Consider the following 12440-nt stretch of genomic DNA (forward strand, 5'->3'; position numbering starts at 1 on the left):
CACATCTTAATCCACAAACTGAGTCAGAGAGAGCGTACTGAGAATGGTGCAAATCTTTTGAAACCTCAAAGCTTGCCCTTGGTGATACACCTCTTCCAACAAGGTCACATTTTCTAATCCTTCCCAAACACTTTCACCAACTGGGTGCCAAGTGCTCAGATATCGTCCCTGGGCTTATGGGAGCTTTTCTCATTCAAACCTCCACAGAGATTTTGTTTAACAAGATGGATGTATTAAGGAAATTTAAAAAGAAAAAGTCACACTTCCTTGGAGATGTTAGAAAAAGAACTAAAAACTGAATGTAGAAGCCAACTGTTTCCAAGATGGCATTTCAAGACTTCACTGTAAATAGTGTTTAGGATTTGGGCTTCAGATGTCCATGGAAGCACTTACAAAATAGAGAAAAATCATTAGGGAGGTGTGCTACCACCAGATCAACAGAACTGTCTTGAGTAAATTGAGAACAGAGAATGGACTTTTGGCAACATGGAGGTTAATAGGGCCCCTTGACAAATGCAGGGGAGATGGCACAGACACAGATGCAATGGAAAGTGGGGTAATTTGCAAGTTATTGGCTGCTGTGTGCCAAAAGGAGTATGTTCTTGTTAACTGAGTGTGGTTAGGGAATCGATGACAGAGAAAACTTAAGAATTATCCTGGACTATAAAACACAGAGTGGCTGATGATGGATTTCTGTCCTTCAGAAATGTGGCTCTTTAGTTTGAGTTAGAAGTAGAATTAATGTGTCCTTTATGTTTCTTAACTTTTTTCTCCTCCAAATTTTATCAACTGTCTCTTCAGTGTGCCTTGGTGGTCATGCTCTTTATTTTGGTTATTTAAATTGCTGATTGCATTTTTGTTAGTACTGGGATTCTTACTAGTTTGGTGATCTAGAGACATGGTAAGTACAATATATCTTGTTTTAAGATTTTGTCATTTAATTGGTAAAATAATTATATGTATTATTAAATGGTCTGATTCAAAATAGGTTTTTTGTTATTTGTCATTTGTTGTGTTTTTCTTTAAATTACTGCGTTGGTGAAAAAAAATTTTGCTCTTTAGTGTCGTTGTCAGATTAGCTGAGAATGCTGAATGTGGTTATTTGGAAGGGAGATGCCTAGATGCCTTAATCTTATTTTAACTGTTTTAATGAGACACTATTTCTTGCATATTAGGCACCTTAGTCATTTTAATTTGCAAATTTAGGACAATTTGCTTTAATAAATCTCTTAACTATTCAAATTAGCTCCTTGGGTATAATTGCTGTAAGATGTTATTCCCATAAATAAAAATCATCCAAGGTGAATGCTTTCATTCTGTATATATTTTAGTCTACTAGTTTTGGTGTTTATACCAGTGAATAGAATACTCTTTAAGGTTGTCCTTTCAACCTTTTTGGCTTAGACATACTTGTTAGATTAATATAATCAATAAATAGCTTTCTTCTAGTGTTAATTCTTAGACTGTGACTGACTTTTATTTTTATTTTTGTAATGTAGTTACAGTTCATGAGTCAGTACTGGTGTTATATAAACCTTGATTTGATTTATTATACTTTATTGTATTGATATTTCTCCTGAGATATTTAATTTAAATTATACCTGCAAACATTTAAGTTAAAGTCACTTTTGGTGATAGGTTTATTTTCCCAAACTTGAAGCAATTTGTCCTAATTTTTCATACATTTGCATTTGTTTTTGCTGTTCTAAAATTCTTTAGTTGCTGGCTTTGATCTTTTATGTTGCTGAGTTTTATACATCTATTTTCTCACCTGCCATATCCTAGGGGGCTTGGAGTAACCATAATTCAGTGAGCCCACCTTCCTGGTCCCCAGACATTTCAGAAGGCCGGGAAATTTTTAAACCCAGGCAGCTTTCTGGCAGTGCCATTTGGAGCATCAAAGTGGTAAATAAAACTTGCATTTACATTCATGTATCATTTCTTTGTGGTTTGTTTTGTTCTATTGGATGTTAAGAACTAAACCTTTCTTTTCTAGATTCAACTTCCAAAGCCACTTTTTCAATCTGACAGCTTGGCTTATGTTTAACTTAATGATCTAGATGAGGAGGAAGTTAAACTGGAGTATTATAAGGATACATTTTTAATGCCTTTTTTTCTGACTAGTTTTCTTTTATTGTTGTTGTTATAAGTATTTCTTTGAAGGAAAAATTCTTTTCACAGACCAAAATGTAATCAGGAACTTGATCATTTACAATATCACAAAACTTAGTTGATTACCTACAGACAGAGGAAATATACTAAAGTGTCAGGAAGTTTCATTTTGCCTGTTTACCTCAAAGTCACCGTATCATAGGTTGGTGGTGCTTTCTCAGTTTTTGACGTTAAGTAGTCAGATACAGTTTGAAGCAGAAAAAGTTCAAAAAGCAATCATCTCGATAGTTAAAGTACTTTATTGACTAAAGAAGGTATTTTTCCTTATCCTCTATATGTGGTATGTTTCTAAATAAAATAGATTTTATTTTTAGAGATTAGTCTCATTATGTAGCCCAGGCTGGCCTTGAACTCCATTGAAATCCTGTCTCAGACTCCCAAGTGCTAGGATTACAGCCAGGTGCCACCATACCCAGGTTTAAATACTGAAGAGTGTAAAACGTGACTCGGTTATTTTGTAGCAAACACTGCCAGTTTTCACTTACTTTTAATCTGTACTAATGGATGTTAGGAAATATTAACTGAGGGATTACTGTAATCCTGATTTTAAATTACTGCTTTAACTTTTCCCCACACTCCTACCTTCCACAAGCCATCTTTTATTCGTGCTGAAAACCTGCCTAGTGCTGTCCCATTTTCTGTCTCTCTTGTTCAGAGCTGAAGACCTCTGTGACCCAAAGAACAGGGTGAGCGAGAACAAGGAAAGACAGGATGGAGCTGGAAGGTGTTTGTATTTATTAAAAAGGAAGGGGAAATCACAAATATTCTCCCCATTTGTTCATGCAGTGTTTTATTCTCTCCACATAAATACAGTACTTTGACCCTGAGCTTGTTCTACTCAGTAGGCAGGGATTTCAGTTTAGGAAGCTGACGAAGGGTATCAGGTGAGGATGTGTTATACTTCCTGTTTGTTACAAAGAACAAAAGGTTCCCTGACTACATATATAATATTTTTATAAGATGCAGTTTTTCCTCAGTCAGTAATATATAATACTGAATATAACCAAGGTGAGGTCAGGACTCTAATCTTGGTTGGTATCTATAGTTTAAGATCTCAGAGAATTTAACATATTTTCCTATAGGACTTTTTCTTATGTTAGTAAAACATTATTTTTAAGGTTAGTTATTTTGCCTTTATGTCAATTTAATTAAAATCTTGAAGCAACTTTAAATATTGTGTTCAAATGAGCTAGATATGTTCAATTTATATGACAACTGTTCAGTAATAAAGGTTCTATTTCACGGCAGACATAATACCACTTCGCACTAGTAAATAATAACTTTGCTGCTTTGTAATATTTCAGAATAGTGACTAAAAATGGGGTAATGTGGGCCACTTGTTAGGTCAGTGACCTTGGAGATGTCACTGATACCTTTTACTCTCAGTATAATTATCTCTAAAGCAGAGATACTCTGTAAATTTGTTCCTGTTACACTCATCTCCATGAGGAGAGTTTTTCTTTGGCATTTGTCTTGTACTGAGATAGCCTGTGCATATAGAAATGTCTGTATTGGGTCTACTTACTCTAGACACAGAATAAAGGTGTAGAGAGTCAATTAGTGTCAAGGCTTGCTGATGGGAAGCACACATGAGAACAGAGGCAACACTGGATTCTAAAGTTTTAAGTAGTTTTATTAATAAGTTTTGGCTACATATTTAAAGATGTAAGAAATAGTAAGTCTGGTCTATTAATATATATCATCCAATTGTAAAAGAAAGGTATTTATTTCTGTAACATTTGATAAATTTTTTTTCCACTGACATCTGTATTTTAAAATTCTCTTGGGCATTTACTGAATGTTTTACTCATTCTTATTTGTTATGTAGGGCCGAGGGTCTGGATTCCCAGGGAAGCGGAGACCTCGTGGTGCAGGGCTATCAGGACGAGGTGGCAGAGGCAGGTCTAAATTAAAGAGTGGAATCGGAACTGTTGTAATACCTGGGGTGAGATTTCTGTTCTTATTATTCCAGCAGCAGTTAATGGTGATACTCTCATTTGTAGCAAGTTGTTTTCATCCTGAGAGTCCCAGGAACATCTCATCCCTTTACACTTTACTATGTTTCTGCTTGATAATTATGGACTTCATTTTATTTTGGACGTCTGCTCAGGTGGTTTTGTTTTCTGATTTGTTACTCTTTTCTTTATTCTTTGACATATTTTTCTGTCAACCTTCTACAAGAGAGAATTTATAATGTATTTTCTTTTTAATTAAAAATATACTAATACTATTATTGAATCCTATTTTTAAAGATGTATTATTTCATTTCATGTGTATGGGTATTTTTCTGCATGCAGGTATACCTTGTGTATGCCTGTGTATGCCCTAAGAATTCAGAAGAAAAAAATCAGATCTCCTGGAACTGGAGTTACACATGGTTGTGAGCCATTTGGCATGGTTGCTGGGAATTGAATTTAGGTCCTCTGCAAGAATAATATGTACTCTCAACTACTTAGCATTGTCTCCAGCCCCCATTTGTTAGTTTGGCATTTAAAGTTATTTTTTTTTATTACAGTTGCTGTATTATAATAAAACCTATAGTGAAAACCTAGAAATGTTGTAGATTAATACATGTTTGAATGATGTTCAAGATTGCATGAGTATTTTAGATTGATAAATGCTTATTTATGAGCACATTTTGAGGTTTCCTGTTGATGTGCATTGAAAAATCTAGTTGAACTGTGCGGTGATGGCTCACCTATAATCTGAGCACTCTGGAGGGATAGGCAAGAGGATCTCTGAGTTCTAGGCCAGGCTGGTCTGCAGAGTGAGCTCCAGGACAGCCAGGGCTACACAGACAAACCCTGTCTTGAAAAAAATAAAAACCAAAAAAGCAAAGCAAAACAAAACAAACAAATAAACAAAAAAACAAAGGAAAGAAGATAGAAAGAATTTGAGCTGGGTGTGCTGGTGCACTCTAACCCAACATTCAGGAGACAGAGGCAGGCAGTTCTTTTTGAGTTTATGGACAGCCTCATATACTTAGAATTCTGGGTGGGGGGCAACAGGGATGAAAGAGATGAAAACAGATTTATTTCTGGGCATAGTGGCTCAAATTTTTAATCATAGTACTTGCGCCGGCAGGTGGGTCTCGGTGAATTTGAAGCTTAGTTGATATACAGAGTGAGTTCCAGACTAGCAGGACCTACATAGTAGCACCCTGTCTCAAAACAATCAAATGCAAGCCAAAACAGATTTATTGAGTTGGTATGAGACTTATTAGGTGGTATGAGGGTACAGATATTTGACAAGGTTTATATTTGTATAAACCTTGAAAACCATAGAATAATCAAGGCATTGAAGATATTCATCTCTTAAAGTTTTACCAGGATCCTCTGAAGTTCATGTGGTTCCCCGTCTTCACCTCTAACCTTTCTCTTCAAGCCTGACCGATCTTAGTGTTTTGTGGCTCGTGTCTGTAATCTTAATACCTGAAAGCCTAATGCAGGATTGGTGCCAGTTTACATAGCTTAACCATAGAGTTTTGATTTGTCCTTTGGTTATATTTCCAGGTTAAATATTTAGGTTGCTTAATGGTTTCCCTTATATGACTTTAAATTGCTGTTTTTTGTGCCTTGATCATAACATTTACATAGGTACTATCATTTAAAACTGATTTTACATGTTTAAATTTAAAATGTTGCATTAGTATATTTTTTAACTAAAATTTCAGCCATTCCCCAATAAAATTATTTTATTATTTATGTTTTGACCTTGAATGTAACATTTCAATGTAGGCTCTAACCTTTTTAAGGAAAAAAGATCATATTTTATTATTTTAGTGTTGACTTCCTGGTTTCCTGTTACTGTATCTAATTCAGAGCTTTTGTTGGGGCAGGATGTATAATAAGAATCCAATTGGTTCCTAGCTGGTTTGGGGAAATATAATCAAGATTAGAAATCAGCACCCATGGTTGATTATTGTTCTGCTAATACTGACATTTTGATAAGCTAATCATAATATTCTAAAGTGACACCATTTAGTAGAGATGAATAGGAACCACAGATGCAATTTAAAATTTCCTGGGAGTCACATTTAAAAAGTTATAGTGAACTAACAAAGTTAATTTTAATGTGTCTTATGACTCCTATATTTATATTATTACGATTTTTCCCATGTAAAGTATATAAGATTAATAGCAAGCAATTTTTATATTCTGAGTTTGTTACTTACTCTTTAATGATTGCTGTGTGTATGATAGTATATCCTATTTTCATCTAATCACATTGCAGTTCTCAAGTGACTAAAAGTGATATATACATACTTATATGCTGTAATTTTATAGTTTCTTGAGTAAAATTTCTGGATAATTAAGTATTACTAAAGACAGGCTTTGGGGTTTTCATTTATCCTCCTCTGTGGCGCTTGTATATCTAAAGTAAGCACTTAGTGAATTGAAAAAAAAAAAAATCAGGACTTAATTTGAGAGACAGAGTCCTATATATTCAGGCTAGCCTCAAACTTACCATCCTCCTGCCTCAGCTTCCTGAGTGCTGTGATTATTATTTTACACCACCATGCCTATGTTTGATATTTTTGTTTTTTGTAGGTATCTGCTGCAGATATTTCATCAAGTAAAGATGAAGAAGAAAACTCTATGCACAATACGGTTGTGTTGTTTTCTAGTAGTGACAAGTTCACTTTGCATCAGGTTTGAACGTAATCTTCTGTTTTCTAATTCTTCCCCATTTTAATCTGTCCCATCTGCCTAAATACCATCATAGGCTGTACTACTATGATAATTAAGAAAGTATTTTTAAAATCTATATTCTTAGCTTTATCTGCAATTTAAAATAGTTTTACATGTTGTTAATTTTCAGGATATGTGTGTAGTTTGTGGAAGTTTCGGCCAAGGAGCAGAAGGAAGATTACTTGCCTGTTCACAGTGTGGTCAGTGTTATCATCCGTATTGTGTCAGTATTAAGGTAATGTGCTTAAGTTAAATGAGTTAACAAAAATATTTCTAAAAGAATTCCATTTGCTTGTTTCTTTGTGCGTGCACACATGTATGAGTGCACATGCCACAAGTGTGCATCTGGAAGTCCATCTCCAATGTGGGTCCTAGGGATCTACTCAGATTATCATGCTTGATCTTCAAGCTATCTCACTATTCCCAATATATATTTTTATTTTATTTGAGCACTAATACTATTCTCTTAGTTCTTAAAAATTAATTATGTATCTGTTATACATGATATATACAATCAAGTATTTGTCGCTATTATGCACATGTAGCGATATTTTAGTACCTTAAATACTGTTTTTTAAGTGTTTGTTACCTCAGTATATCTCCCAAAAACTTTGTGGTCTTGCATTGTGCAAGTTATCCTTCTGCTGTCATAAAAGCGTAGGTATTTATTCTTAAAACAGTTTATCTTATGACTAACTGAGGCATTAGTTTTACCACCCACCCACCTTTGATTACAGAAATTCAGAACTAGTACTTTACTTCCTAAGTTTGTATGCTTATCCATGTTTCTCCCATGTTCAGATTCCTCAGCCCGTCCCGTTCTGTCCCCCTTGAGAAAGGGTTTCTCTGTGTAACAGTCCTAGCTGTCCTGGAACTCACTTTGTAGACTAGGTTGGCCTTGAACTCACTAAGGTCCGCCTGCGTCTGCCTCCCAAGTACTAGAATTAAAGGTGTGCACTACCACCGCCTGGCTCATTTTCTCCTTCTGTTTTTTTTTTTTTTTTTTTTTTTTGAAAGCATTATTTGATGCAATTCTGCTATAACCAAGAGCCCACAACTCTTAGTTGCAAGCATTATTGACACTAAGAACATTGTATGTGGCAACCATGTACTTGGTTTTTAAGTTACCTAAATATGGGCATGTTACAGTAACTGAATGAAGTGATTTCTTTATACAAACTCATTTGAAATAAAACTTAAAATATTTTAGTAAAGTAACAGGTGCTCAATGCAATTATCAGTTTCCAGCTGTGGATGTAGGGTCCCCCAGAGTACTTTAAACCATTTTCTGTTTCTGCTGTAGCACATAGGATAAGTGTGGTCCTTAACTTCTTGGTTATTAATCACTCTGAACTTAATGTGATCGTTACCCCTTCCTTTTGCCCTTCACCACCACTGTGTGATGCCATTATTTATCCAAGATGTTGATGTGGTAAACAAAGTATCATGTGTCCCTAGGAGATGCTTAATGTTATACTAGCATTTTTTTCTTTGCTAAAGTAACACTTGCTTTTGTACATTTAGGATTCAAAGTGAAATACTATAGTTTTTTTTTTAAATGGAAAATAGTACAGTTAGTATATACAGTCATTTCTAATTTATTGCTCATTGTACCTTGCCTTTCTTCATTCTGCCTTCATTTTGTAAATAATGCATGATTTGTCTTTGGAATAACTATTTGAATGTGATTCCTTTCCAGATGTGATTATAAAGTCTTGTGATGTCTTAATATGGCCATTTCCCTTGTCTACCATTGTCAGCAGTTTTAGGAGGGTAGTTAAGATTTAGAGGCACCCTCCTGAACTTTTCTGAATTTTTTAACCTATCCAGTAATTTCCATTTTCAGCTAAATTAATTGAAGCTTATACATATAAGTGTGTGTGTGTGTGTGTGTGTGTGTGTGTAAAATAATGTATGCACTATACTAAGTCAAACAAATGATTTCTAACCTAAATAAATAAATCATGATTTTTTTTTTTTCCAGATCAGTAAAGTGGTTCTTAGCAAAGGCTGGAGATGTCTCGAGTGCACAGTATGTGAGTCCTGTGGGAAAGCGACTGACCCGGGAAGGCTCCTGCTGTGTGACGACTGTGACATAAGCTACCACACCTACTGCCTGGACCCTCCACTGCAGACAGTTCCCAAAGGAGGCTGGAAGTGCAAATGGTACCTAGGACTCATGTTACATTGTCAGTGTTCTTCTAGTTATGAGCTTCTGCTTATCATTTTGGTCTTAGAAATTAGTTGTCTATGCTTAATTATACACATTTGGCATGATACATATTACTGATCAGAAAAAATTTCACATTTGTAAAATTATTTCTTCTCATTCTGTGCACTTTTAGTTTCCCAAATTGTCATAATTGAATATAGAAATAAACTTGAGACTTTTGTGGGGATTTGGATTTCAGGTGTGTTTGGTGCAGACACTGTGGAGCAACATCTGCAGGTCTGAGATGTGAGTGGCAAAACAATTACACACAGTGTGCTCCTTGTGCCAGCTTGTCCTCCTGCCCCGTCTGCTATCGGAATTACAGAGAAGAAGACCTCATTCTGCAGTGTAGACAATGTGATAGGTACTGTGCTTTTTTATCCCCTTTGCCATCTCTTTAAGCCTTTGTCTCAAGGAAGTGAAAGGAACTTAGAAAATTATTTTCCTTGATAAATTTAGGGAACAAAACTTTGCTTTCTAGATTTTTAGTCTATTAGAAACTTTCTTATTTTAAAAATACCAAATTTAGACACTTAGGGTTTTCAATTGGGGACTTTTTGTTGGTTTATCAGTCTCTTGAAATTAGATACATAATTAGTGCTTGCATTTATGCATTTTCTCATGGAGAATCTCTGATTATTATGGTAGATTCTAAAAATGGTATCATTTTCTCTTTCTCTGTTTCTCTCCCACTTCTCTTCCCCCTCTCTCTCAACATTTTCCCCTAAAGCTCCAGATTATGAAATCTTCGACATTAGATACAACCTTTGATCTTCCTAGCTAGTATGTTCACCTTCAAAATGCAGACTACTTCCTTTGTTTCAATATTGTTAGCAATTGAGCACTGTATGCATTAATTTTAATTGATCAGTGGTACAGTATTCCTTTTAAATAAGTTGTATAGTTTTTGTGGACTGTACGACAAACTTCTAAAGCAAGGTCATCATCCCTTGACACTCTGAATGTGGCCAACAGTGGGGGCTGACTGAGAAGCAAAGGACAATGGCGCTCGGCTCTAATTCTTCTGCATGGACGGGCTCTGTGGGAGCCTTCTCAGCTTGGTCGATCACCTTCCTGGACCTGGGGGGAGTTGGGAAGACCTTGGTCTTAACATAGAGTAGGGAACCCTGATGGCTCCTTGGCCTGGAGAGGGAGGGAGGGGAGGTATGGGTGGAGAGGAGGGGAGGGAAGGGGGAGGAGGAGGGGAGGGAAGGGAGGGGAGGAGATGGAAATTTTTAAATATAAAAAAATAAACCATGAAAAAAAAAAAAGAAAGTATCTGTTCTTAGTTAGATGCAGCAGGTGACACATATACATGCATACAGTTAGTTTTATTTGTACTCTTGAGAATTCCTGCTTGACCTGGCTAGCTTCATTGCCAACTTTGTCTTTCAGCATTTGATCATAAATGGTAATTGTCCTTCTAACCGTGTTCATCTGCTTCGTCTTTAGTATTTATATTCTCATTTATTCCTTCTCTTGACTTTTCAACACAAGGGAGGGTGTTATTGATTAATAGGGATAATTGGGGGAAAAGACTTAGACATTCGAGTCTTAGGACTTTTAAGTTTAAGGACTGTTAACCCCTCTTATGATTTTTATAAAGAATACAATTTCTAGTATATTCCACTTCTTTTAAATGTATAAATGTGGTCTTTTTAGGTGGATGCATGCAGTTTGTCAAAACTTAAATACTGAGGAGGAAGTGGAAAATGTAGCAGACATTGGTTTTGATTGTAGCATGTGCAGACCCTATATGCCTGCATCAAATGGTAAGAAAATAACATAAACTATTAGTTTGTGTTGCCCCGTGTCTCCTTGATTTGTGAAATAAAAGTTGCTTTGTGCTATAATACTCTTCCTATCTCAACTAGGAATATATATATATATATATATATATAAAATAGTCTGTATAAAGACAATGACACATTTACATTTTAGATATAAAATATAAAGTTTTGCTTTCAAGGTTTAACCTCTTGGAGTTATCTTATTCAGAAGTCCCCCATTCATACTCTGCTGGTTTTTTTCTTTATGCCCCATGTTCCGTTTTGTTCTTGTTTTGAACCAGAACCAATGGGGAGGCGGAGGCAGCAGAATACTGAGGCTGAAGTAGCCTGTAGTGCATGTGCATATCAGGCCAAGCTCAGCTATAAAGTGAGACCTTGTCTCAAAAAAAAAAAAAAAAAAAAGAAAGAAATTAGTGAAACAATCCCTTTGAAAACCAAAAGCTCCTTTTGGGGTGGGATGGAATACATGGGTATAGTACTTGACTGCTTGTATAAGGCACCTCTTCACACACATACAGAATCTTATACTCTTCAGACATTTCCTGAGTTGTTGTTTTTCTTTCAGTGCCTTCCTCAGATGGCTGTGACTCTTCGCTCGTGGCACAAATTGTCACAAAAGTAAAAGAGCTAGGTAAATTTTTAAAAGTTTTCTTTTAGAAAAAACATATTCTTCTTAAACAACTGGCTTGATGAATATATGAAATTAAGTGAATTTTCTGAAATTTCTAGAATTAATGTATAAAATGTTCATATTGGCTCATTTTACTGAAGTAGTATTCCTTATAAATTTCAGAAAATAATGAGAATAATAGCTCTTTGGATTAACTATTAGTATCCTGCCTGCTTTACTTCAGTTGGATACTGGACTTGCTTGGTTGTCAGCAAAAAAAGAAAGCCTACTTAAGTAAACACTCAATTAGCATTAATTAATATTTTATAATTTTTCTCTGATAACAGAGTGGTAACATGGAATTTTTATGAGAGATTCTTTTAACTGATATTGACAACATTTCTGATACAAAAACTTTTGGATTGTATTGGAATTGCTTCAATAAAACAAGTTTTTACATTAAAGATTTGAATCTATAGAAATGTTATCTTATTATTAATATTTTAGCTAGCATAGGAAACAGTGGCTTCATTATGGCTTTTTCACTCATGTATATTATTTTACTTGAGGGTGTAGGACCTTTCCAATATTTCTATGATAATATTGGTACTAGATTTCCAGATGGACTTCTGGTGTACTTTTGTTTCTCTTACATAAATTGATTCTTACATTTTGGTCTTCACAAGGAAAGGGCTTATTACTGAGCAGTGGTGGCAGTACCTGTAGCTTCAGTGTCTTCCTTCTTGATACATGAAAGCTGAAAAGCTTTTAGGAAAATCTTTTTTTGTAATTTAATTTTCCTTACTTAACGTATGTTTTTGTGGTCAACGTACATCAATTCTGCAATAGTCCTAAAAGGTTTTCAGTATTGAACATCATCATTTTGTGCATTTTGTAGATTTTTTTGCTGGATGTGTATTGTATTTTCTTGCCATGTAGATGTTGGAATATTAATCAACTTATCT

The 12440-nt window shown here is 35.1% G+C and overlaps 1 protein-coding gene across 9 annotated transcripts in view; it reads left to right on the forward strand.

Moving 5' to 3' along the window:
- Window positions 1-12440, forward strand: part of Kmt2c (lysine methyltransferase 2C) — a 219907-nt gene that overhangs the window by 129495 nt on the left and 77972 nt on the right. For all 9 annotated transcript variants that reach the window (XM_038321056.1, XM_038321060.1, XM_038321059.1 and 6 more), the window contains 8 exons: window positions 1786-1905; window positions 4001-4117; window positions 6723-6824; window positions 6994-7098; window positions 8848-9029; window positions 9275-9439; window positions 10738-10847; window positions 11431-11496. In XM_038321056.1, coding sequence (XP_038176984.1) covers window positions 1786-1905; window positions 4001-4117; window positions 6723-6824; window positions 6994-7098; window positions 8848-9029; window positions 9275-9439; window positions 10738-10847; window positions 11431-11496 — 967 coding nt within the window. The remainder of the gene's footprint in view (window positions 1-1785; window positions 1906-4000; window positions 4118-6722; window positions 6825-6993; window positions 7099-8847; window positions 9030-9274; window positions 9440-10737; window positions 10848-11430; window positions 11497-12440) is intronic.

This window comes from Arvicola amphibius, chromosome 2 (genome assembly GCF_903992535.2).
Source record: "Arvicola amphibius chromosome 2, mArvAmp1.2, whole genome shotgun sequence".
NCBI classification, from domain to species: domain Eukaryota; kingdom Metazoa; phylum Chordata; class Mammalia; order Rodentia; family Cricetidae; genus Arvicola; species Arvicola amphibius.